The following is a 26635-nucleotide window of genomic DNA, read 5'->3' as shown; positions in this document are numbered from 1 at the left end:
GGGGGGGGGAGGGAGGGAGGGAGAGAGAGAGAGAGAGAGAGAGAGAGAGAGAGATCCTGAAAAGACCTGTGGAGGACCACAAAGGTGGGGAGGATTAGCATGCAGGGAGGTCTAGGGAGATGGCTCAGTGGGAGTTTGAATTTGAATCTTTTCACAACCTGTGCTTGTAACCCTGGGCTGGGGATAGGAGACTGGAGGATGCTGGGAGCTCACTGGCCAGCCAGCCTGCCAGTGAAACCCTGAGCTTCAGATTCAGTGAGGCTCTGTCTCAAAAACTAAGGAACAATATAGGAAAATATCTACTGCCCTCCTCAGGCATCTGCATGATTCTGCTTCTGCTCTGTCTCTGTCCCTGCCCCTGCCCCCGCCCCCGCCCCCGCCCCCGCCCCCGCCCCCGCCCCTGCCTCTCCATGCACACTCCCATGCATACACCACACATCACAGCCACACAGGGGCTGCTGGGGCACAGAAACAAAAAGGCAATATGGCACACGATGCAGAGTTCTGAAATAAGATGACGTTGCATGGGGTGGCTCACATCCCATAATATAGCCCACACAGATAAGGGAGGAACTGAATATTTTATAATATCCTCTACTTTGTTGTTATTGACCCAATAAGGCAGAAAAAAGCTGAAATGGAACAGAACTACTATTCATCAACTCTCTGAAAGAAAAGGACCTTTTAGAAGGCAAAACAAGTTTTTAAAAAAAAATCTAAAAACTACAGCCATTATGTAGCTATGCGTGTGTTAAAATAACTAAAAGACAAAACCCCACAATATAATACAACTGAATTATAATGAAGGATATCTGTATTTTATAAAGCATTCGTATATTTCCTATTGTTATACAGTTCAATTTTTATTGTCTGTGTGCGTGTGTGCCACTGGGGTGCACAAATGTCATGGACAGGTGTGGACGTCAAAGCACAACTTTCGGCATCAGCTCTTTCATTCCACCATGGCTTCAGGAACTGCTTTCATGTTGGCAGGACTGCACAGCCAGCATCAGCTGGATCATCTCACTGACCCTATCCATAGCTTCTTTTTTTGTATGTGTCCATGTTTGGTGTGCATGTGTGCGTGTGTGTGTGTGTGTGTGTGTGTGTGTACACATAAGCATGCATGCGTGCAGAAGGCCAAGGCTGTGATCAGAGTCTTCCTCTGTCACTGTAGACCTTATTCACTGAGGCAGAGCATCTCGGTTGAACCCGGCACTGACTGACATGAATAGTTTAGCTACCTGGCTTGCTCTGACGACCACTTGTCCCACCCTCCTATGTGCCGGAATTACAGGTGTGTTGACAAATTCGCCCAGCACAAAGCATCCACACTCAGGTCCACAGACTTATACCCCAAGCATGTCACCTACTGAGTCGTCTACCAACATCAAGAATTCATACTGATGTCACAATAGGAATATCCCGGTTCACAAATGGGAAAAGGCCAGTTAGTAGAGCACATAAGAAAGTAGGTTCTGGGACTGGAGAGATGGCTCAGCGGTTAAGAGCGTTGCCTGCTCTTCCAAAGGTCCTGAGTTCAATTCCCAGCAACCACATGGTGGCTCACAACCATCTGTAATGAGGTCTGGTGCCCTCTTCTGGCTTTCAGGCCTACATGCAGACAGAATATTGTATACATAAAAATAAATAAATATTTTTTTTAAAAAAAAAAAAAAGAAAGTAGGTTCTGTGCCTGTGGTTGCCAACTCGGAGTGTATGTTAGAGTTCACTACAGCACAGCACCCCAATTATAATGAAACCTGGTGCCCAACAACAGAGGAAGGGGTAAAGAAAAAGGACACTAGAATTTTTTCAACCATAAAGTTAAAAGTTCTACAGTTGGCAAAAAAAAAAAATGTAACTTAAGAGTTTTAAGCAAATGAGGTCAGCGTCAGAAAGACAAATACTATATGTTTTCTCTACCGAATGGTTCCTAGACATTATAAAAGTATGAAAAATCACATTGACATCTATGACAGGAAAATAGAAGTGAAACTTCTAGGGGAACAACGGGGAATGATAGGAGTGAGAAGGGGTGAGGCGGGGAGGGCAGAGACTACGGGAGAGATAGGTTCAGCATACCATGTACACTTGCACGACTTTAGCATTATTGTTTTTAACTTTATTTCTTAAATGTGCCACTCCTAGATCTAACCTTGAAAGATTCTGACTTAACTACCCTTAGGCAAGGATGTGGCTGCTGCTGTTGCTATTTTGTTGCTGTTGTTGTGGTGGTGGTTGTTATGTATTTGTTTCTCCAAATATTTTCAATATCCACAGTTAAAAACACCATAAGGAGATGGCTCAGTGGGTAACGGCATATGCCACTAAATCTGGTGACCTGACTTTGATGCTCTCGATCTACAGAATCATACGATTTTCTATCTGACTTGCTCGAAAGTATTTTTAAATATTATAGCACTGGCCTAGATGGGAGAAAATGGTGAAGTTACTTATTTGTGGCAGAGACCACTCCATCATACCTTAATCTTGTTGTAACGTGTATGCAAAAGGAGCAACTGCAAACGGATCTTTTCCTTTTTACTGTCCTCCATGGGTTCATGTAACAAATGATCCCCTCTTCGCAGAACTTCCTCAATCTGGGCTCTCTCCTCATCCATCTGAATGTTTAAAGAAACAACCATTTGCTAAAGGCAAAAATGTCCAGACAGATGCAATACTCACCATTGCTCAGTGAAAGAATGAAGCTAATGAAGACAGAGCAGTGTGGGCAATCTACAACAGCCTGGATGGTGCAAGGGCTTGTGATTTTCTTTAAATATTTTATATTTGAAAATAAAATATTCCAAAGCCAGTTTATCACACCTTAGATAATGATTACATTTAGACAGAAAGTAGGGGGTAGACATGAGTCAATGTGATTCATTATTATTATAATTATCATCATCATTATTATTCTGTTTGTTTGGTTGTTTGTTTGAGATTAAGATTTCAGGTAGTCCAGGATTGATGGAGGAGTTACTTTCATTTAATAAAGAAACTGCCTTGGCTCATTTGATAGGCCAACCCTTAGGTGGGTGGAGTAGACAGAACAGAATGCTGGGAGAAAGTAACCAAGTCAGTAAGTCGCCATGGTTCTCCCACTCCAGACAGATGCAGGTTAAGATCTTCCCTGGTAAACTACCTCGTGGGCTACACAGATTATTAGAAATGGGTTAGATCAATATGTAAGAGCTAGCCAATAAGAGGCTGGAACTAATGGGCCAGGCAGTGTTTAAAAAATACAGTTTCCGTGTAATTATTTCGGGTATAAAGCTAGCCGTGCAGGCGGCCGGGTGCCAAGAACGTAGCCCACCGCTCCTCCTACTACCAGGATAGCTTCATACTTGCTATATACCTAAAAAAGGCCTTGAATTCCCATGCCTTCTGCATCTGCCTCCCAATTGCTGGGATTAGATGAGTGTGCCACCAAGCAGGGTTGTACGTGAACTTTAAGCATTACACAAGTCACTTGACAGCTTTGACAATGACCCTCATAAATCACATCTGGATTTCTTCAGTTACATGTAGCAGGTCAAGTAAGCAAATTCAAAGAGAGAAGGAAAAGAAAAAGGAAAGTAGGGTTTGAAAACAGCCTACCTTTTCCTCATCATTCCTGGAGTCCAAGTGTTTTTCCACAACCTTCAGCATGTTTTCTACATCATTTTCTAATTTTTCCAAGTCAGAGAAAGACCCAGCAGCTTCAACAGTTCCAGCAGGACCAAAGCATTGATAGGATGTAGGGTCCTGGTCAATCAGCATCTAGGAAGGGAAAAGAGGCCTCTGAAGCATACAGTTGACTTAATTTTCCAAACTTGTCCTGAAAGGTGGGGGTCACAGCAGGTACCAGCATTTATCTAAAATGACTTTTATGTCACTCATCGTAGAACAAGGACGTTTGACAATATGGACTTCTTAGAATAACTCATTTTTCAACCTTGAGCCAGGGGCGTGAGGTGTGAGCTGACTGTGGCTGCTTGGTGCAGAATGGCAGATGCCAAAGTGAACAGAAGACCCTATAGGAAACAGGGCCATGAGTCAAGCCATCCCTGCCACAGTCATAGAGTAACGATGGCCAGTCCTCACCCAGTGCCAGGACGCCCTAGAGAATGCCTCCCTTACACGTTCAGAAGAACTTCCCTGGATTTAATACTCAAACTTCAAAAAAGGTTATATTTCCAAATGGCACATTTTCACGGCTATACGGAAAAGGTAAGTCTGAAGAACAATTTTAATAAAAATAAATGAAGAAAAGTAACACCCAGTGACAGTCAAATATGAGGGAAGCAACCTTCTCACATCCTGACTACAGACACAAAATCTTTCTGTCAGCCAATGCTGAAAATCTTTGGAACAGCCCTTGAACAACCTCTACAATTCAATGAATTATAAACTCTGATGCCAAGAGAGACAAATAAGATGATTGTAACAAACACAATATTCCCCAAGGAACCACGAAATCCATAAAATTAACTTGGGAAATTATAACAGATCACACATTGTTACTTTTAAAATCAATTTCGAGAGCATGTACAAAATGCTATAAAGATTTTTATGTTAGTATCATGCTATAGGATAAAGTTCTTATACTCTATAAAGATTTGTCACTCATATTGGTTTAATAAAGTGCTGATTAGCCAGTAGCTAGGAAGGAAGTATAGGTGGGGCAACCAGATTAGGAGAATTCTGGGAAGAGGAAAACTTCAGTCTATAGTACCCACCCAGATACAGAGGAAGCAAGATGAAAATACTGCACTGAGAAAGGTGCCAAGCCACATGGCTAAACATAAAGAAGAATGATGGATTAATTTAAATTATAAGACCTAGTTAATAATAAGCCTGAGCTAATAGGCCTACCAGTTTATAATTAGCATAAGTCTCTATGTGTTACTTTGGAACTGAATAGCTGTGGGACCAGGCAGTACAGAAATTTTCATCTACAAATGGCACCAAGGGGGGCAACTACATCACATTTCCAAAGCTCCTAATCTGTGCCTAGTCTTAAGAACTCTATAGTAAAACATTTCTCCTCCTCCCCTCTAAAAATAAGGATGAAAAGAGAAAGAATGGGAAAAATACACAGCATAGACAACTTTCTTTTGTAGAAAGTTATTTGTTTTTGACCCTCAATTTAATTGCTACAGCTTTTTTTGAATTAGTAAATTCAGGAAGCATGTCTTTCTACTAACTATAAACTGAGTTACTTATAGTGTTTAAATCTGTCAACATTAACACACACACACACACACATGCATTTTCTATGAACACATACATTAAAAGGATGAGTTCAAGATCAGGGATTGATAAGCATACTAACTTGGGACCTGACCTCATTATTTCTGTTCTATTCCTATCCCAACTGTCAACTGACTCTGAAACCACTTGTGAGTTATTTAGTAAACAATACTTCCTTATATATTAATAATCACATATAAGTAACACCAATTGCTTTGCCAAAAAGTTATTAAAATTCATTTAACTTTAAAAATTAGTAGGTTGGCACAAAATGACCTACCCATGGGGAAAATGGTATTCTATAAAGTGCAAGTACTCACTTGGGAACTTTTGATATGTTGGGACACCTTCTCAAAATTTCTGTTCAGCTCAGCTAATTTGGGTTCTACGAGTTCCCTGCTGGCACTTCCACGGGCATTCATCAAGATGATGGCTTGTTCACGAACATTCTCAACCTGGAGGTTGACGTCATCCAGCTCAGACAACAAACGCTGATGGAAAAAGAAAGAGGAGAGACAGAGAGAGAGATTATTTCAAGGGAAAAGTCAAAAACAAACATGGGTGCGATGCTTACTATGGACTCAAGATATTTAAAATAAATATCCGTGGTTTTAGGAAGAAATTTCAGCACCATCACCCAGATGAAGAGCCGGTCACAGAAAATCCATGGCCATCTGAGTTTCTCCCATCACGACAAATGCTCAAAAGTGAGCTGCATGAGAATCCCCACACAACTGACAGCACAGGCGAACAGACCACAGCCTATCATCCCTGCGACACTAGGGGCTGCCTACCTTCACGAGTTCCTCCTGTTTGCTTGCTGGTTTTTTTTCGATCTCATCCAGTAGAGCTTCAGCTTGATACAGCCAGGTACTGATATGAGCGACATGTCCATCAAACAGCTCCAGCTGATTCTGACGGTCCTACAGAAGAGTAAAATCATGCCGACACAATCAAATGAAATAGGAAGGCAATGATCTCAGAGGAGATTTGAAAGGCCACCAAAGAGCACACTGTGTATCCCACAATTCTATACAACAAAGAACAGCTGAATTTGCTACATTCTTACACACAGTTGGCTTGGTTTTGGTTTGGAGTTTCTGGAGGGAGGCGCGATTGCTTTATAGTCTCTGTGGCCAGCTTTAACTATACACTTTTCTCTACATGGATATGTAGTGATGTATCAGATTACATAATTGACCTAAAGTCAGGTGAGTAATAGGGTAATAGGTCATGGACTGGAATAAGAAACCTCTGACCAATGAAGTCCTAAGCACATGACCTCCTCTGCCCTACATATACTGATTTGAAAAAATGCTCAACAGACAATGTATTCTTTTTTCTACCTCTGTCTAGAAAGGGAATTATATAAGTTAGAGAAGTCCTATCAGATGAGTCAGAATAAAACAGAATAAACTCTCACTTCAGAGATCGGGGCTGCCATATGTTTATTACTGGTAGAGGAGGGCCAGCTTAACACTATGAAAATGTAATGGTCATAACAATCATAATCATAAAAAATTTAAATGGGAAGTTTAATATATTGCTCTATAATACCACTATATGTTCAAAGTCATTTAATCAGCATTAAATAATAAAAGGGAGCAATTATAATAATGCCAATACCATAAGTGAGAAAAAAGAATAGAGTCTTTAAGCAACTTCACTGAGGTAAAAGTCAAGAACTTTATAGGCCCCATCATTTGGTATAATGTTTGCTCTGGAGCTAGTGCATGACTAAGACATTATAAAGACTGTATACAATGCATATGCAATGTATGCATACAGATATATAGCATTTATTATTATAACAACTGATATATGATATAATTAAAATGAAAGCATATTTACTAAAATATTAAATAATACAGCATCTATATTCAGTGTGAATACTTTACTTTCATAAAGGTATTACAAATTCATTCACTTGATACCTTTTCAATAGAAAAATAAAATATAGAATAATAAAGTTAATTTACAAGCAAAACAAAACAAACCTGTGAGACACAGGAACCAGATTTTGCATTCTAATAGGGGCCATATGCTTTATATATAGCGACGAAGAGAAGACATCACCCCTGCCGTGTTCTGGTAACATACCAGCAAAGTGTTGCACCAGTCCTCGGTCCAGGTCCGGACTCGACTCCACCCAGCATTGAGCACACAGAGATTCTCTTCCAAGACAGACTCGCTGCCAGAGACCAACTGCTGAAGGGCAGCGCTACTCTCAGTAATGCTGCTTAAGTCAACTTTTCTCTTTTCCAGATCCTTCAGAATATTCTGGAGGGAGGAGGGAGAACAAAACCTACTTGACTTTCAGAATATTATAAAATTTACCTAACCTTATCTGTGTGTGTCTGTGTGTGTGTGCACCTGCACATCCGTGTTCTAACTTTTCTCCTCCAGCAGCATTAGAGTCCATGATTCCCTAAATTACTTGCAATGCCTTAGAAAACTCAACACACTGCCATACCGAGAACCCTCAAACACTAATGAAAGTCAAAACGGTTAATAAGGGAGTTTGAAAAAAAATGTAATAAGTTCAGATGGGAAATACACATTAAGAAAGTCAAGGAGAAGCAGCAAAACACAAGCTTTGGATTTCAGCTTCACACCACGAGCGGGAATACTCTAGGTAGGAAAAAGCTGATAAGAACTCACCCACAAAGGAAGTTTTACTGGGAAAGGGAACATGTATAAAAATGCAGTATGGTGAAAAACGCAAAATCTCTTGAAAGCAGTGGACAGAGGCACCTCCTGGTGCGGTATCTTTTTAAAACTCCTGCTTCTTTTTCAAAAAGTACTTTTAAGCTTTATATTTATTTACATCTCTGTGTGTGTGTGTGTGTGTACACACACATTTGAGTGGTTGTGTGTCCTTCAGGCCAGAGGCATCAGACCTCCTGGACCTGCAGTTACAGGCAGATTGTTGTTGGGTCCTGAGAAGGAAACACTGGTCCCCTGTAGGAGCAGCAAGAGCTCTCAACCACTGAGCCCTCTCCAGCCCAGTGGTCCACTTTCTTAAGGCAATATTTGTAGCAACCATTTCAAGGTATTCAAGTCCCCATATGGACACTGTTTTCAAAGTCACATTTCGGAAAGACATGAATCACGAATCTAAAAGCGAACCAAGGCTTAGACACTGTCTTGGTCATGACACTTAGTGATGTATCTAAAAGGCTCTCAGACATTTCCTGCGGACATTCTCCTCCACCAAGTTGTTGGGAGAACAAACCACAGGCACGCTCTTTTCAGCTCAGACTTGCTGCACTCCTTCAGTAAAGAAAGACCATTGAAAACAGTATTTAATCTGTGGAGTAAAATTCCCACTTCAGTTCACTAATAAAAATGCCACTTAAACTTTAATCTTAAATATTGCACATAATATTCAAGTGAAGAAACTAGAAATGTTATAAAATAAATGCATTCCTTAAATCTGAAAACACAGCGTTGAAAAGGTGGGTGGTTATGCTCCACACCAACGTTCCTCCCACTCCACTGAATAGAATGTGTTGTGAGGGTTGTATATTCCATCCTCACTACTTCAAATTTGTAAAAGGATTAAGTGGGAATTCAGGAGTACATATTTCCCAAGGAGCATATATTTCACAAGAGACAAACTCACCATTAGGTATGATATTTAACAAAAAATAGAACTCATAAGACCAGAAAAAAAGGATGATCAAATATTAATACAGACAACTCAATATCACCCATACATTATGTATATATATGTATATATACATATGAAATTAGTAAAAAAAGAGAAAATGTGCACATCTACATGGTAATAAAAACAAAATAATATATAATAAATACATGGGTATATATGCACAATGTTTAGAAAGAAAAAATCAAACATATATGGCAAAGTAAAAGAATTCAGGGACTGGGAGAAAATATGACAACATGCTAATGAGGATTCAAGCCTATTGTGGTGTATGCTGGAGGATAAACTGAAGGGGCAGAGGTGGGAGGAGCTCCAGGGCTAGGCTGGAGCTAGAAAGATGGCTCAGCAGGGGAAGGCACTTATTGTGCAAGCTTGGAAAACCAAGTTCAATCCCTGGAAACCACACACAAAGGTAAAAAGAGAAAACCAAACTCTGGAAGTTATTCTTTGATCTCTACAACTGTCCCATTACACAAGGAAGCCTGCATTCCACATTTACTCATACACACACATCATAATGTATAACAGTATCAAATGTTTTCTGTTTTTTGTTTTTTTTAAACTTTGAAAAGATTTAACAGGGCCAGCAGAGCACTTGTATGGCATGTGCGAGAATCTAGGATTAATCGCCAGCCACAAAAAAACAAAAGCCAAAACATAAATTCTCACCTAACAAGCCTATAAATTTGAACTAAATCAACACAAAATTTTTGTAACCAATTTGGGAACCATTATTATGAAAGTACATCAACCACAAAATCATAAAGACAGGGGCTCTTTACTTTTTCTTTTTTTAATTTATTTATCTACTCATGTATTTTTTTTAGGTATGAGTACTCTGTCTGCATGCATGCCTGCATGCCAATAGAGGGCATCAGACCCATCATAGATGGTTGGGAGCCACCATGTATGTGGTTGCTGAGAATTGAACTCAGGACCTCTGAAAGAGTAGCCAGTGCTCTTAACCACTGAGCCATCTCTCCAGTACCAACAAGGACCCTTTAATGAGAATTAAAATGGATAATAAAAAGCACTCAAGAGCTTTGGAACTAGAGGACGGGAATAGGTCAGAACTGAACAACAAAATGCAGTCAGAGTCTACTAATTGTCATTTAAGACTAAAGAAAATAAATTCACAACTCAATAAATGATGCTGGGATCATCAGTTAGTTATTGGGGACAAAGCTGAGAGCCTTTCTTGTGATAGACCACAAATTAAACTCTAGATGAACTAAAATATTAAAGCATTAAAGGTGAGACTATAAAAGATCATGAAGAAACTCTCCAGAGTAGAGCCTGCTCTTGTGAAACTAGAGGTAACAAGAACGGAGATCCAATAATTCCTTTTTTTTTTTTTTTTAGAAAAATGCTTATGTGTTTATCTAAGAAAATTAAAGGGCAGAAAGTCAACTATAGTGACAAAGAAAGGGTTTTTTAATACTATACAACACCATAAGCATTAATAAGCCTAACAAAGAAATCTAAATTAAGAGACTAATCTGGGGATTTTTAAAAAATGGTCAAACCTACAGGAAAAATAACTTTCAAAAAGGACTACAGGTGGCCACAGCCATGGAGAAGGTTCTAATGAAATAACTGGAGAAAGAGCTTTCACACCGCTGCCAAATGTTCTCTCAAAACCAAACAAAAACAGGAAGGAACTGATGCACAAGTGGTCCTTGTCCCTAAAGGACAGACTACAGCACGTCTAAGATTTTAAAATGGACATACTGTTTAGCCTGAGAATTTTCCGGCTACTAAAATACACTCAGGAAACAATTATAAATGTATGAAGATTCAGTTATGGGTATATTCTTCATAGAACTGTACATAATAATGAAAAAGGATGGAGGTAAATTTAATATCCATGAGTGAAAAACAAGATCCTGTCCCAAAGAAAGCAAAGGACATCTGAGGTAAACCTCAGGCCTACACACACACACACACACACACAAACACACACAGTACACATACATACACAAACACAACCATGCACACAAATACACACAACACACACACACATATACAAACACACACACTCACAGACACAAATACACACAGTACGTATATGATGTGGGAGTGTCATATCAATCTGTTGATTTCATTGGTTAAGCAATGAACAAACTGCTTGGCCCTGATAGGTTAAAACATAGGTGGGCGGAGTAAACAGAACAGAATGCTGGGAGGAAGAGGAAGTGAGCTCAGAGATGCCATGCTCCCCTCTCCCGGGCAGACGCGATAGCTCTGCTATCTGAGGCAGACGCAATGAACTCCGACCCAGGATGGACGTAGGCTAGAATCTTCCTGGTAAGCGCATCTCGTGGTGCTACATAGATTAGAAATGGGTTAAGAGGTTGAAACTAATGGGTCAGGCAGTGTTTAAATGAATACAATTTGTGTGTTGTTATTTCGGGGCATAAGCTAGCCAGGCAGCCAGGGTGCTGGGGACGCAGCCCCGCCGCTCCTACTACTACACGCATACACACACATACACAAATACGCACAGTACACAGGTGCACATGACTATAATCCTGGTATTGAGAATCTGAGGAAGCCTGACTATGATTCCTTTAAAAACGGCGGCGTGGGTGTGTGGACAAACACAAAATAGGCGAGACGCACAAAGAAGAAGATGAGACACGCGGCTCCCACGTGGGTGCACTTTAATGGGGAAAGGGGAACACAATAAGGGATGGGGTGTGCGAGACACACAAGGGTGGGAGGCGAAAAGAGAGGGGGCCAAGAGGGCGAAACCTCGTGGACGCTCGCTTTTAACGGGGGGCGCAAGGTTATCTGGGAGGAATGACCCTCACCTGGGCGCGGCCAGCGCGCCAAGGTGTTCGTACTCCAGGAGGAGTCTGGGAGCTGTAGTTTCCAAGGAACAACACTGACTACTGCACATTTACAGTCATCCTGTACAGGGCCAGCCCAGGCTACAGAAAAAAACAGTCTTTCAAAACAGAGAATAAGCAAACAGATTGTATTTAAAATGTTCTTCCCAGAACAGAAAAGCAGGAAAGAAAGCAGTGAAGAAAAGCAGAAGCTATGGTTAATACGAAGTAGAGATGGTGTCCACCTAGATTATCCCAAACAAATGCCACCAGTATGACACCAAGTGCCACCCCAAGGGAAACTCACTTTAGCCCAGGAGATCTCTGTTTCCAGGTCACCAATCACACCTTCCGATGTGGACTTCCGCACCAGTTCTGCCTCTGTGGCAGAAAGCCATTCGGAGAGGATGTCGGCCTCCTTCCTCATCTTCCGGGACAGCTGAGAGGCTCTTTCCAGGTCCTGCTTCCCTTCTGTCACCTGAACAAGGGAGGTGGAGGGGACATGGTGACTAAGTCAAGGACAAACAAGGGGTCAAGAATAAACAAGGGGTCAAGGATGAACACTGTAAAACAAGGATAAACAAGAATTATGATTGAACAAGGAAAGGATGAACATGAATGAGAATGAATTCAGAAAGGATGAAAACTGACTCATCGTCAACCTAAAGGCATCCATGACTGTTTTATTTCCATCACCTCAGCATCACCTGGATCCTGCAATTCCATACACTGTAGTGAGCAAGTGTTGGGAAATCCTGGGCTGGGCATGCCAGGCTCTACCACTCACTTCCATGCTGGAGGAGGCAGAGTCCAGCCCCACTGTTCTAAGCACCAAGTGAGAGAAATGCTTACACAAGGGACTTAGCCCAGGCCTTGGAGCAATATCAAGGAAACAATGATCAGTACACATTATAATTTCAATGAGAAGATGGCTTAGCATCCTCTCAAAGAAGGGTTCCATTGAAAAGCATAAGCACAGAGGGAGGTAGCCATGTGAGGGAGAAAAGCACTATTTTCCCAAATACATGCTTTATTACTAACCAAATGACTTAAAAAGCAGACGACTATACACCATGAATCTTATTGTTCTGTTCTTCTAATTGACAGAAAGCAAAATGAGTTGAACTAACATTCATCAGTCTCTTTTATTTAAGATGGGGACTCCGTATTCCAGGTTGACAGTATAGGAAGACCTTAAACTTCTGATCTTTCTGCCTCCATCTCCTGAGTACTGGGATTATAGAAAAAAATAGTCACCATGCCCCATGTATACAGTGTTGGAAATTAAGCCTGGGACTTTGAGCCTGGTAGGCAAACAGTCTACATCCTGGCCCCTCATTAGTCCCTTCAAGTAGATTCCACAGTGTGCTAATGAATCTTAAATGTGTCACGCGATAAAATCCATAATAGCTTCTGAGATGAGCAATACTCTCCCCACTTTCGTGGAAGGTAAAATTTAAGGGGGTCAAGGCTAAATAAGAAGACAACACCACTAATTTAACAGATCTAATCCCTAAAATAACATGATGGTACTCTCAAAACAAAGCAATGACTCAAACCAGAAAGATGAGAGACCTCGCCTACCTTGAAGGGTACAACTGACTACCACACAAATTAACTGATGTATGTCTTACTTTGATAAGCACAAGTGTACAGATAACAGGCAGAGGAAGAGCATGTCACATTTGAGGTGAACTTTTCTAAGAAGCTATAAAGTGATAGAGAGACGAAATTAGTTCAAAAGTGACATGGGATCACACTGTTTCTCTTCCTCCTTTGGTGCAGTTTGACTTTTTTATGCCCAAATAGCTATTAAATTTTTTAACTGAAATATTTTCTGATGGATTTCAATTCAAATCCATAACACTAAATCCACAGTACCTTAATGCAGAGTGAAATGATAAAAACTTGAATCACATGATGATTCTTGGACTTTGACTTGCCCAAGCAGCTATACAACCATCACCAAACTTAATGCTAACAAAAATTTGCATATCAGGAAGACAACAACTCATAGGTCAACTTATAAGAACACACACTTTTTCTCAACCTCATCAGTGCAGGGAAGAAGGGCAATCTGCATGGGGAATTGGGCCATGGGAGGTTGTAAAACCTTTACTGAGTATTCATTCCTTCTCATGCTCGGCTATATAACCATTCATTCTTGGTAAACATTTCAGAAATTCTCATCACACACACCTTCCCTAAAGACCAACCCTCTACTTTTATCACATGATCAAAGCTGCTCTCCCACGGTGTGGCACTATTCCCTGACTTCTCACACATCCCTTGCTAAATTCAATATCAGCCCCAATGGCAGCAGAGCCAATGGGATCACAACACAGTCACGATAATCACAGCAGTCACAAAACCAATGACTGAACTCATCGTTGAAATTCTACCACCCCTTGCTTCTGAGAGCTCATCCTTATCATATGCCTATCACATCTTGTTATCTTGTTATTTATTTTAAAGTTGCTTTGGCTAATTTATAACCCTTGGTCAATGACCTCATTTCCCCCTCACCATATCTTCTCCCTAAATAATCTCATTAGTCCTGAAAACCTTACCACCTATATGGAGACAACTCAGAAAACCCACCTGTTTAGCCCAGATGTCCTCTCCAGATCTTAATGCAGCGATTCTCAACTTTCCTAAAACTGCAACCCTTTATAACATAGTTCCTCATGTTGTGGTGACCCCCCAACCATAAAATTATTTGCATTTCTACTTCATAACTACAATGTATCATAATGTAAATATGTTGTTTCCAAAGGTCTTAGGTGACCCATGTGAAGGGGACATTCAACATCCAATTCCCCAAAGGGGTTGCGACCCATAGGTTGAGAACCACTGCCTTGGTGCCGGTACAATTACCTGACAGCTCTCTCAAAAGGAGTTAGTATAGGAAAATATCAAGCAGAAGCATATGATTTCTGCATGCATCTCAACTGTCCTATCTCCCTACTGCTCCATGATGACACCACAGTGGGCCGTGGATGATGTGGGAATGATTTCTTACTAATAAAGAAACTGCCTTGGCCCATTTTATTGGATAGAAAATTAGGTAGGCGGAGTATACAGAAGAGAATTCTGGGAGAAAGAAGGTTAGAGGAGGAGTCGCCATGATGCTCCCACTCCAGACAGACGCAGGTTAAGATCCTCTCTGGTAAGCCAGCTCATGGGCTACACAGAATATTAGAAATGGGTTAGAACAATATGTAAGAGCTAGCCAATAAGAAACTGGACCTAGCCGGGCCAGGCAGTGTTTGAAAGAATACAGTTTCCATGTAATTATTTCTGGGTATAAGCTAGCCATGCGGGCGGCCGGGTGCCGGGGACGCAGCCCTGCCGCTCCTATTTCAACAGATGGCGCCCAACGTGGGGCTAAATCCACTTAAAAACCTGAGAAGCCTTAAAAATAAGGGAAACAGAGTTTAACACAGATTTTTGCTGTTTTGTTGGTGACATGCTGTAGAGAGATTCCTGATTCAGCAACAGCAGCAGAGAAAAAAAGCTGCGTCATTTTAAAGCGCGGCTTCCTGGTGCTATGCTGCCAGCGTGAACTCTGGCTTTAAAGCATTTCAAGGCTTTTATGGGACTGGATGTTTCTGTTCCCACTTGGGATCGGAGGAGATTGCTCTGAGACCTGCCGATGGCTCAGCGTTCCCTGCCTACACCTGGGCAGATGGCGGAATCAGGCTTAGGCAGGCGGAAGAGCATGGCGGATTCCTGCTGCCATACAGAGACGCGTTTTCAGACTGCGCAGTGCTCTGCGTGTCAGATTTGGCTGTAACTTGGATAAAAAGAGTTTCTGTGCTGCACACTCAGTCTCAAAATTAAATTGCTGATTGCGGCTCCAATGTAAACTGCTGTTTGCCTGTAACTGTGCTCAGCTCAAAAGCACCAAATGACTCTGAGGCAGGAGCGGCTGCTCCTTGCTGAACTGTGCTGATCTCAGGCAGGAACTACCGTAATTACCTTAAAACCGTGCAGTTAAGGTTTAGACTGGGCAGGACACAGGCAGTACCGTATTACCTATACATGGTGCAACTTAAGTTTTTAAGAAATGCTTAACATTTTAAGAAATGCTCCTGGAAAAAAAAAAAAAAATTACAGATTCACAGTAAAACAGATTCAGACACCGTTGGATGAATGTACGTAGGCTTGGGGAAAAAAAGAGAATATAAAGAATAAAGTTAATGTCTTAAAAAGAAAAAGGGTAAAGTCTTTAAAGAGACAGAGTACAGAAGTACAGATAGTTATAGATTAAGAGAAATAAAGAAAAATAAGCCACGTAAAAATGAAAAATTCACAGAGAGTCTGGATTATGTACATTGTGTTTTCTTTAAAATTTTTGACTGTGAAGGAGCTAAGTACAAAGAGACATTTTATTATATGGGCTGCTAAGCTGAACCTGCACATATGTTCTAAAGGTATCTTGACTTCAAAATTTGGATCTAAGGATATGATGCTTTGGAGAGGGTCTTCTTTTGTTTCCACAGAGGATGTGACCCTATGGATTGCATCTATCCCGGTATGGTATGATAGACCACGCCCTCCTGAAAGGTTGCTGTGAACACCCTCAAAAAATTACTTCACTCAACTGCCAACCGAGATGAACCTGACACACAGGTTACACCCTAAATGATCTGATTAACAGTGCCCCCATTCAGCAGGAAGCAGTTTGGAGAGAAAAAACTACGCCCATGTTCCCAAATATTGTTTATAAATGTTCTTTTACATTTAAAGGGGGATATGATATAGATATGAATAATTTGCATTGGTATGGATTTTAAGGTCAATTTTGTTATATGTATATGTATTTTTGAACTTGATTAAGGTATTGTGATTATGTAGTTCACTTAAAATGTAATGTATAATTAGGAAATATAGGTTGTTAATGGATAATCATTGCTAATAGTTAAGCTTGTAGTCATGTTAGTTAGATTTTCTAGATATATAGAGATATATTTCAATTAGATAGGCATTCTTCATATCTTTCAAAGACTGCAGAATATGGCATTTAAAATATTTTAATAACTTAGGACTTTTCATGACAAGGAGACACGTCTGCTCCTGGCAGCACCAGCTACTTCAAGAGGAAGATGGGCATCGAAGAGGATCCTTATGGAGTTGGATAGTCATTTGGGCAAGAAACTGCTCTTGCCTGGACTGTTGCATAAACTGGACACAGAGAACCCTCAGAGAGAGGACTGCTGAACTTGCCTAAAGGTGAGATGGTCTTTCGGGGTTCCTGATTCATGAAAGAGTCTACAAGACATTCTACAGAACACAGCAGAAAGTGACTGAACTGTCTTTAAAATTTCCTGCTTCATGGAAATGTATCTGGATACCATGGGCCTGTAGGCCGAAGATGGATGCCCCAACGGTACAGAGGAACTTTGGGTGACTGTCCAGGCAGCGAGATGTCTCTGTCATTTCTAGAGTTTTCTTATTTCTTGTTTACTTAGGTAATATTATATCCTTCTGGAGTCTTTGATGGAGTTGAAGAATAAATAGTTATAGTTTTCCTTAGTTATGATAAGAGATAAAATAGATATAAATATTGTAACTGTAATTCTTACTTGATAACTGTTTTGTTATATGTAATTTTACTATGCTAAAGTTAAAGCCTTTCTTTTTTGTTTAAACGGAAAAAGGGGAAATGATGTGGGAATGATTTCTTACTAATAAAGAAACTGCCTTGGCCCATTTTATTGGATAGAAAATTAGGTAGGCGGAGTATACAGAAGAGAATTCTGGGAGAAAGAAGGTTAGAGGAGGAGTCGCCATGATGCTCCCACTCCAGACAGACGCAGGTTAAGATCCTCTCTGGTAAGCCAGCTCATGGGCTACACAGAATATTAGAAATGGGTTAGAACAATATGTAAGAGCTGGCCAATAAGAAACTGGACCTAGCCGGGCCAGGCAGTGTTTGAAAGAATACAGTTTCCGTGTAATTATTTCGGGCATAAGCTAGCCATGCGGGCGGCCGGGTGCCGGGGACGCAGCCCTGCCGCTCTTAATTCAACACGTGGAAGCAAATCTAAAACATAAAGATCGTGCCTTAATCTCCCCCTCCCTTCCACCAACAGGCTAATAGACCATAAATACATTGACATCACTTCCTACAGGGGTCTGAAGTCAACCCGTTCTAATCTCCACTCCCACCCACAGGGGCCACCATCACTTCTCACGAAGAAGACAAGAACATCCCAGCTGGTCTCCTCACAGCTGTTCTTGTTCCTCTCAATCCAGCATCCCAACTGATCTAGAGGCTGGAGAGAGGACCCAATGACTAAAAGCACTTGCTACACATGCATGAAGACCCAAATTCCATTCCAAGACTGTGTAAAACACTGGTCACAGTTGCACATTCCAATAACCCTGCAGTGTAAGAGATGGAGTCAGGATGATGGCTGGGGATTACTGGCTGCCTGCTAAGCTCCAGAAACTCTGTCTTAAAATTTAAATAAATAAGTAAGCTAAAGTGCCAGAGCCAGACACCCATATTCCTCTGGTACCCTCACCCTCACACCACGCATGCATGCGCCCACACAAGACATACACAGACACACAGAGACACACATACATGCACGTGCACGTGCGCACACGCACACACATACACACACACACACACACACACGCCTTGCGTTCTCTTTCCCCCAAAGATGTACACTAGCTGCTCTATAACCCTCCCCTGCATTCACCAAAGTTGCTGTGACCTATCCTTCAAATCCCAGCTTATGCAGCACTTCCTCAGAAAGTGTTCATAACCCAAGTTTCAGCCTAATGTTCAACCACTGTGGAAGAATTAAACCACTACCCAAGCTGAGTATAGTGGAGCATAACTCTAATCCCATCCCTCAGGAGGCAAAGGCAGGGGGATCTCTGTGAATTTCAGGCCAGCCTGGTCTACAGAGCAAAGTTCAGAATAGCCAGCGCTACATAATAGGGAGACCGTGTCTCAAAACAAACAAACAAAACACTATCTAAACTAGTTTTTCAACACTGTCAGTTTGGCTTCCTCGTGTTCTTTGGACTCTGAATTTCAGCGGTGAACTCTCAAAGACCGAGGAGGATAATTTTTCTGTGGGACCCAGTGAATTCAGGTACTCAGAGGAATGGCCTACCAAATGTAACACCCACTCAGCGGAGGATCTTAAATCTCAGTAGACTAGAATAAGGGCTATATACCACCTAACATTTACTATATCAGTAGACTACTGAGGACCACTTGCCACTTAACACTTACTAGATCCTGACATTAACATGCCTCGGTAAACTTTTCAATTTAGAAATTCAAAGGCAAGTAAGATTTAAGCAGAAACTACTACTTTGTTGAGTTTCCTTAGAATAACTTAGAGAATTTCACTAGCTGTGGAAAATAGAAACATTGATCTGTATTAAGTATTAAAAATATCTATATGACTACCAACAATTTTACTCTTAATATGCATGTAAAGAATAAAAATATGATAGTGATTGAGGGAGAGAGATGGAGAAATCGAGAGATAAAAACGGGGAAAAGAGTGAAAAGTCTTACCTGTGCACCCAGGTCGTTGTAGAGAACCTTCAGGAACGTTAGCTGCTCATCCATGCTCTTCGGGTTGTCTGTCTGCTGCTTCTGGACAATGTGCCTCCCTGTTTTGATGACCGTCTCAACTTCAAGCTTGACCTCACTCAATGTTTTATACAGTTTCTTTGAAAGAGAGGAAATTTTTAAATTGTTAATAGAAAATTTCCCCAACTGGCATCATTTCAGAACATCGCTTCTATAGCTGGGCAGCTAATATCTCGCCAAGGACATCAAAAGGCAATATCTTTCTCTAGTGTGGTTTGAAGGTTGAGTCAAGGGAAGCCAAGGTTGCAACGCTTTTTCAAATCAGATAAGAGAGCAATTAATAGAGTTTGGTTTTGTTTAAACATAAAACAAGATGGGTCTATTAATGATGAGTACAAATCCTGGTATTTGTCATAAACACGTCTCCCTCAAAAACTATGGGAAATGCCAGGAGGTCAATAGGAAAGGCTCTGTAGACTCAACACTGTAGGGCTAGTGGACTGTTCAATGGGAAAGCACAGGTTTTCCAAGCACAAGGTCCTTGGTTCAATTCCCTACACCCACAGAAAAGCTTTTAATTCCTAACACCATGACTAGAAGACAGCTGCCCCTGGAGTGTGCCTGAAAGAACGTGGAATCCCTAACACTTACTTGTTTATTTCTCTGAGGAAGTAAATCTACCATAGCAAGTATAATTTACACCCTGGAAATATAATAAAAGCTTTAAAGTACCAAGGTGGACATGGTCCTATGAAATGGGAGTCCCACAACAGGTCGCATTCCAAACTGCCTTCATCCCTGTCACCTTGAATCCTCAATCTCTGCCCAGGCAGCCTATCCACACATCAGCACCCAACCCAAAACACTTCAAGGACACAAAGCCATTATCTGTGATGTCCAGGACGTTGATGTCTGCCACCATATGCCAATACACAAAGAGATGCTGACAACATTCGCATGTAATTCAAACGTGTCCTCTCTGTGTTCTCTTCCACGCACGTAAGAAACAAACAGCAGAAATGACAGCTTCAACAAGCCCCCAAGATCTCCCCCTAAACTCCTCTCAGAAGACTGCCAGGCATGACAGTAAGGCTAAGCTCAGATCCTCTCACTAACCTCATGTAGAAAATTCTGTTCAACTAACCACAGAGAATGAAACAGTAAGGTCTTATTTCTCATTCCTTTCATCCTCTCTTAAGTTTAAACTTTGATTTCAATGTCATTTTCCCAGCAGAACAATTTTTTCACTCTATAATATTCCCGCTATCCACATTAGATGTGGTATGTCTAGTGGCTTCAAATTTACTGTGGAAGGTTTAGCTTACCAGTGCATCCTGCAGAGGTCCTTCTCACCTCATGCTGTGATTTACATGTTTCTTTGTTTTTTTAATACATGTTATTTATGTGCTTAATCTACTGCCTTCATCTGTATAGACCATAACCATCGCTTTTACCTCCTCCTATTTCTCTTATATCTTCTAATTGTCCTGGGAGAGCCACTTTTCTTATTTATGAATATGTTCTCCATCACCCACGACGTCTGAACCCAGGAGTAAGAACAGAAGCTCTGGACTAAACCCTAAGAGCAGCTCTGGCCGTGCAAGCTGCCCCTCAGGCTCACCATGCACTTGTCCAGGTGGGTCTGGATGATATCAGGGTCCACATCCTTCACCTCCAGGACGTGAAGCTCGGCTTTCACTCCGTCCAACACACGCTTGCAGTCAAGCATTCGCTGCTCAAAATTCGCAGGCTTCTGGAAGAGCTGGAATTTTGTGGACACCTCTCGAAGTTTCCTCTGTTTGCAGAAATGAAAGTAAGATACTCGTGATCTCTCCCATTAGAAACTGGTAAAATACATAATGCTGGAAGGTTTTTCAAAATACAAGCCCACCCAGGAAAGCCCAAAGGAACTAGGAAGGCGCTGATCATGTAAAGGAACTGCTCGGTGCCATGGATGAACAATGCCCAACATCTCAATCTCAAAAATAGGAATCTAGATAGAGTTGGTGTCTCTGGGATGAAAGCCCATTAATTTCCTCACTTGTTCAAGAAACTCTAATTCATGAACACAGACCTCAAATACCATTGACGACAAGTTAGGAGTGAAAGTCCATCTCATTCCACCCAATGAGCACCTAAGTAGTCCTTCATCCTACCCAAGAGCAGCAGCCTCTGTGGTCAGAGCATGGTCTATACAAAGCCAACCGGTAGGTTAGACTCTCTCTCCTCAACCTAACTATTAAAACTTGATAGTTTATTGCTGCCAAGGAGATGCAATGAGCCCTTAATACTCCACTGTCACCCTATTGTCTGCATCATGGTACAAAACAAAGGTACCCAATGAGCCATTAGTACTTCACCCACACCCCACATCTGCATCATCACACAGAGCAAAAGTACCCAAGAAGTCAAGCCTTTCTGTTTTGCTTTTCTATACCTGCCGCACATGAAAAGCAAAGGAAAGCCTGGTATTACCTGCAGCAGGTCCACTTGACTCCCTCCTCTAGCGGTCCTGCCCTCAGGGGAGGTCGGGGGCTGGGAGCGGAGATTCCTTCTCAGCTCCTCCAGCGTGAGTTCATGGGCTGAGATCTCTGCTTGGATCTTCTAACAGGACAGGAAAGAAATAGGGCATAGTGTTTTAAAGCGCAGAAAGAAGCCAGGGGGTAGTGGTTCATGCTTGTAATCCTAGCTCTCTGGAGGCTGAAGCAGGAGGATTGCTGTGAGTTTATAGCCAATCTTGGCTACATAGTAAATTGCAGGCAGTATGGTATTATACAACAACAACAATAAATTAGGGAAAGAAATAATGATACAGAAGTTCAGTATAGTCATACAGTGCCTAATCCTGTATGTGATGCACTGTAATAAGCTTGGGGAGGGGTGCATGATAGTACCATAGACCGTGGCATTGTAAGCTACTGTGTGTCTTTTCTGATGTTCACATTTGATTTACACAGAATAAGCTGTCTGAACTCTAGAGCTAAAAATAGCAGTAAAAGTATGCCATTTTCTAATGCAGAAAATGTGTGGCAGGAGCTGGAGACATGGCTCAGCTGTTAAGAGCACTGTCTGCTCTTCCAATAGCTTCGTTTCCTAGCACCTACACAACGGTCTACAAAGGTTTGACTCCTGTGCCAGGGCATTTAATGCCCTCTTCTGGTATCCGTGGGCACGAGACGTGAACATAGTGCACACATGAACATGCAGGCAAGACACCCCTTCGCATACAACTAATAAAACGTTAAAGAGAAAATGTGTCAGGTTCTCACCCAGGGAACAAGAACAGTTCAAATTCAAAGGTTGTTCCATAAAGAGTGTTCACCATTGTCCTGGCTCTGGCCAGCGAGGAGCCGGCTACCTGGGCTCTTTCTCAGAACACAAAGGCTCTCTCGACATGAAAGCAATACCTGAGCTTCCTGCGGCAGTTGGAAGGCATCGATCCTGTCGGTCAGGTATGTGGTGAGCTGTTTGTCCAGCTCCCCCAGGCTCTCCTTCAGCACCTGAAGCATGTGGTCGGTCTCACGGAGGACCTGGAGCTGTTTCTCCAAAGAAATCTGTTTGCTCTCCGCCTGCACAGAAGAGACATTTCCTTTGTAACTGCTCAGCACAGATATAAATAGCTGGCTGTGCTTTCTGGCCATGAAGATTATAATAAAGTACTGGTTCAAGACTGCAGCTTTTCTTATAAAAAAAAATAACTATCAATAATAAGAGTGCGGATGTTCTTCCTCGTGGACACAGCAGTCGAATCTCTCGTTTTTTTACTTCTTTCTGTTAATGCATACAATCACAAAACACAAATACAAAACGATCTCCCATAGGACATATAAAATAGAGAATAAAAATGCCTACTTAGGGGACCAGCTCGATGGTTAAGAGTACCTGTTGCCGTTGTAAAGAACCAGGGTTTTTGTCCCACCTCGGACTTGGTGACTCACAACCATTTTTAGCTCCAACTGTAGTGGATCTGACACTCTCTTCTGGACTCCATAAACACCTGACACATATACAGTGTACATACGTATATGCAGATACTCATATACATAAAACATTTGAAATTAAATAAACCTTGCACTTTATTTTAAAAAGCTTTTATTTGTTAGAACTGTAAGGCAAGCCGGGCGGTGGTGGCGCACGCCTTTAATCCCAGCACTCGGGAGGCAGAGGCAGGCGGATCTCTGTGAGTTCTGTGCCAGCCTGGTCTACAAGAGCTAGTTCTAGGACGGGAACCAAAAGCTACGGAGAAACCCTGTCTTGAAAATCAAAAAAAAAAAAAAAAAGAAAGAAAGAAAGGTAAGGCAATTTTAAGAATCACCAATGACTAGCTAAAAAAAATAATAACAATAATAATGTGTAGTAAGGATGCCTATCAAGAGAATAAATATCTAAAAACTTTTTCCTAAAATTGAGAACAGATTCTACAGGTGCACGTGTGTCATGCCTCTAATTGCCTCACATCTTTGAATTATGCTCAGTGCTATTCATAATCTGAATCTCAGCAGTTGTTATTCAGTAATCTGTTAGAGTTATCTAATTATCTCCCCAACCTTCTAAGAAAAGAACAACGCCCCTCCTCTTATCACTGATATGAACATGCATGTTGAGATACAACCTGGATATGAGCCAAGCTAAGTTGTTTTCAGGACAGTTAGTAAATTCTGATGACCCTGATAGTTCCTAGGATATAGATATAGGAGTTATTATTCTTTTTTTAAGATTTATTTATTATGTATAATGTTCCGTCTGCATGTTCACCTGCATGCCAGAAGAGGGCGTCAGATCTCATTACAGATGGTTGTGAGCCGCCATGTGGTTGCTGGGAATTGAATTCAGGACCTCTGGAAGAGCAGCTGGTGCTCTTAACCTCTGAGCCATCTCTACAGCCCCCATTACTTTTAAATAGAAATATATATATAATATGATTCTTGCAGAAAATAGCATAATTCACAAAAAGAAATAGTAACAAGTACCTGGCAGGGGTGGGTGGGTATTGGGAATTTAACCCAGAGCCTTGTGCATGCCAGGCAAGCTCTTTCCCACAGGGCTGCATTCACTGACAGAGGTTTGTTGAGACAATGTGTTGCTATGTAGCCTCAGTTGGCCTAGGACGTCCTATGCAGACCAGGCTGGCCCCAAGTTCAGAGATCTGCTTACCTCTGCCTCTTGAGTGCTAGCATTAAAATCATGCACTACCATGCCTGGCCTGGCAATTTGGGTGTTTGTTTGTTATTCATCAAGTTGTGTGTGAGTGAGTGGTCTACAAATAAATAGTAGATCTATTCTACCATACTTCAAAGTCCTCAGGCTCCCATTACTATTGGCTGTCTCCTTTAATGCCCACCACACCAAGGCCTTAACTACCCAGGACCAATTTAGAGATTACCAATGTGTAACCAGCACGGAAGCTCCAGGAGAGGGGAACTCTCTGAGGGTCAGCGCGTGCAGTAACTACCTAATCACACTGCGCATGTCTGGTTCTCACCGAGCGACTCAAATCTTCATATCGGCTGTTAAAAGCCTCTAGCTTCTCGCTGATGATGTCATCCAGTATCCCACCGTCAATCAGAGTCTGCCCAAGTTCCCGGATCTGGGTGCGATTATCCGCTGGGTGACGCAAAACAGATTCCAGAGACTGCAACGGGGACAGTAAATAAATAAACAAATAAAAGTAATAATAATAATGAATTGTTATTTAGCAATAATAATAATTATCATCATAACATATTTACTGTCTAAGTGGATCAAGAACTGCAAAATGCCATATTAAGACAAGAAGTAATTCTACTTTTTAAAAATCCACCTAAGAAATAACAGCAAAAATTAAGGAAATAACTAATTCACAGAATTATCCACCACAGCATTAGCAAAATCATAAAACTAAAAACAAAGAAAATCTCCAGGAATATAAGTGATAATGTAATCCCATAAAATAATTATAATAATTATTAATTTTATGAGAAATTCCCAGTGTGCATAAAACTATGCTATACAAATAAAATTATTCCAAGTGTTATTCACTACATTAGCAAAATTAGAGATTCATTTTTCTACCCCATGATACAGAAATACACTAAGTATTTCTATGTATACAGTTTTACAGTTTTATAGACATAAATCCAATTAACCTTATGGAATTAATATTGCTCCTATTCTGCAGATAAGAAAATGGAAACAGAAGTTATGATTTGTCTGCATGCAATAGTCAATTAAAAAAAAACAACAAAACAAAAAAGAATCTTAACATTTTCCAAAGTGGTTAGGACTATGAGCCCTTTGACCCGGTTTAGTGCCCTGCAGTATACACGCATAAAAGTAATAACAACACAAATGGAGAAATACACAAAATGTTTAAGAGTGTGTATCATGGAGCTTGCTTCTCCTTTTCCCCATTCTCTGGGTTTCTAGAATGCATATTTGCTCTCCTATGAGGAAAGCATCTTCGCGGTTTGTTTGATGGGTGTCCGCAGGTTTCCACAGCCTCCACCTTTGATAACTCTCCTCCTGCAGAGCATCCACCTCAGGAGTGGAGGTTCCCGGGACTGTCTCTGCCTTCCCGTCAGCTGTTGATTCCTGCTCCACTTTCCCTACTGCGTCTGCACAATCATATTCACGCTCACCCTCTTTTTCCTACACAGACCTCCCTGGTTATACTGTAGTTCATTTCAGAAGCAGTTTCCACAGTATCGCCTGCACTCATGGGCTGGAAACTGCCGAACAAGGAAGCCTGTGGGACATTTCTTGGTCCCGGGGATCTGAAGCCCTGTCTTGCTGTCTAGCTCCCACAGTGGGAACCCTGCCTTCAAAAATGTACCTGCTTTACCTTTAATATCTAAAGACAATGAACTAGAAGTCACTTTAAGCATGATTCGTGCCATATGCATAACTGGGAAGAAACAAAACACTTTGTCCAGGATGGTGAAAAAAACTGGACCCCACTAGTGAGCATTACAGTGTCTAAAATGAACTCACACAGCCCCTGCCTTACAAGGCTGATAAAAGAGTGCCCATCGGCTAATGAAATGGCTCGGTGGGTAAAAAGGAGGTTGCCACCAAGCCTAACAGCTGGAATTTAATCCCTGGGATCTAAGTGGTAGAAGGAGAGAAACAACGTTTGCAAGTTGTTCTCTGACCTCCACACACATTCTATGGTAAGCACACATAGACAGATGATAGATGATAGATAGATAGATAGATAGATAGATAGATAGATAGATAGATAGATAGATGCATACAAGGACGGATGGATATATACAGATAGATAGATAGATAGATAGATAGATAGATAGATAGATAGATAGATAGATATAGACAGACAGACATGGATGAATG

At 41.3% G+C, this 26635-nt stretch overlaps 1 protein-coding gene across 2 annotated transcripts in view; it reads right to left on the bottom strand.

The window, feature by feature from the left end:
* Nucleotides 1-26635, bottom strand: part of LOC126513311 (utrophin) — a 346673-nt gene that overhangs the window by 295562 nt on the left and 24476 nt on the right. For both annotated transcript variants that reach the window (XM_050161608.1, XM_050161610.1), the window contains exons 10-20: nt 24789-24938; nt 22714-22875; nt 21782-21910; nt 20928-21101; nt 19289-19444; nt 12047-12217; nt 7339-7518; nt 6033-6161; nt 5559-5729; nt 3604-3765; nt 2487-2624 (exon numbers count right to left, since the gene is read on the bottom strand). In XM_050161608.1, the coding sequence (XP_050017565.1) occupies nt 2487-2624; nt 3604-3765; nt 5559-5729; nt 6033-6161; nt 7339-7518; nt 12047-12217; nt 19289-19444; nt 20928-21101; nt 21782-21910; nt 22714-22875; nt 24789-24938 (1722 nt within the window). The remainder of the gene's footprint in view (nt 1-2486; nt 2625-3603; nt 3766-5558; nt 5730-6032; nt 6162-7338; nt 7519-12046; nt 12218-19288; nt 19445-20927; nt 21102-21781; nt 21911-22713; nt 22876-24788; nt 24939-26635) is intronic.

This window comes from Alexandromys fortis, unplaced genomic scaffold, assembly GCF_014885135.2.
Source record: "Alexandromys fortis isolate MF-2015 unplaced genomic scaffold, M_Fortis_MF-2015_v1.1 scaffold_134, whole genome shotgun sequence".
In the NCBI taxonomy this organism is placed as follows: Eukaryota; Metazoa; Chordata; class Mammalia; order Rodentia; family Cricetidae; genus Alexandromys; species Alexandromys fortis.
The sequence above is the reverse complement of the archived record's forward strand: the minus strand, read 5'-3'. Positions and strand labels throughout refer to the sequence as shown.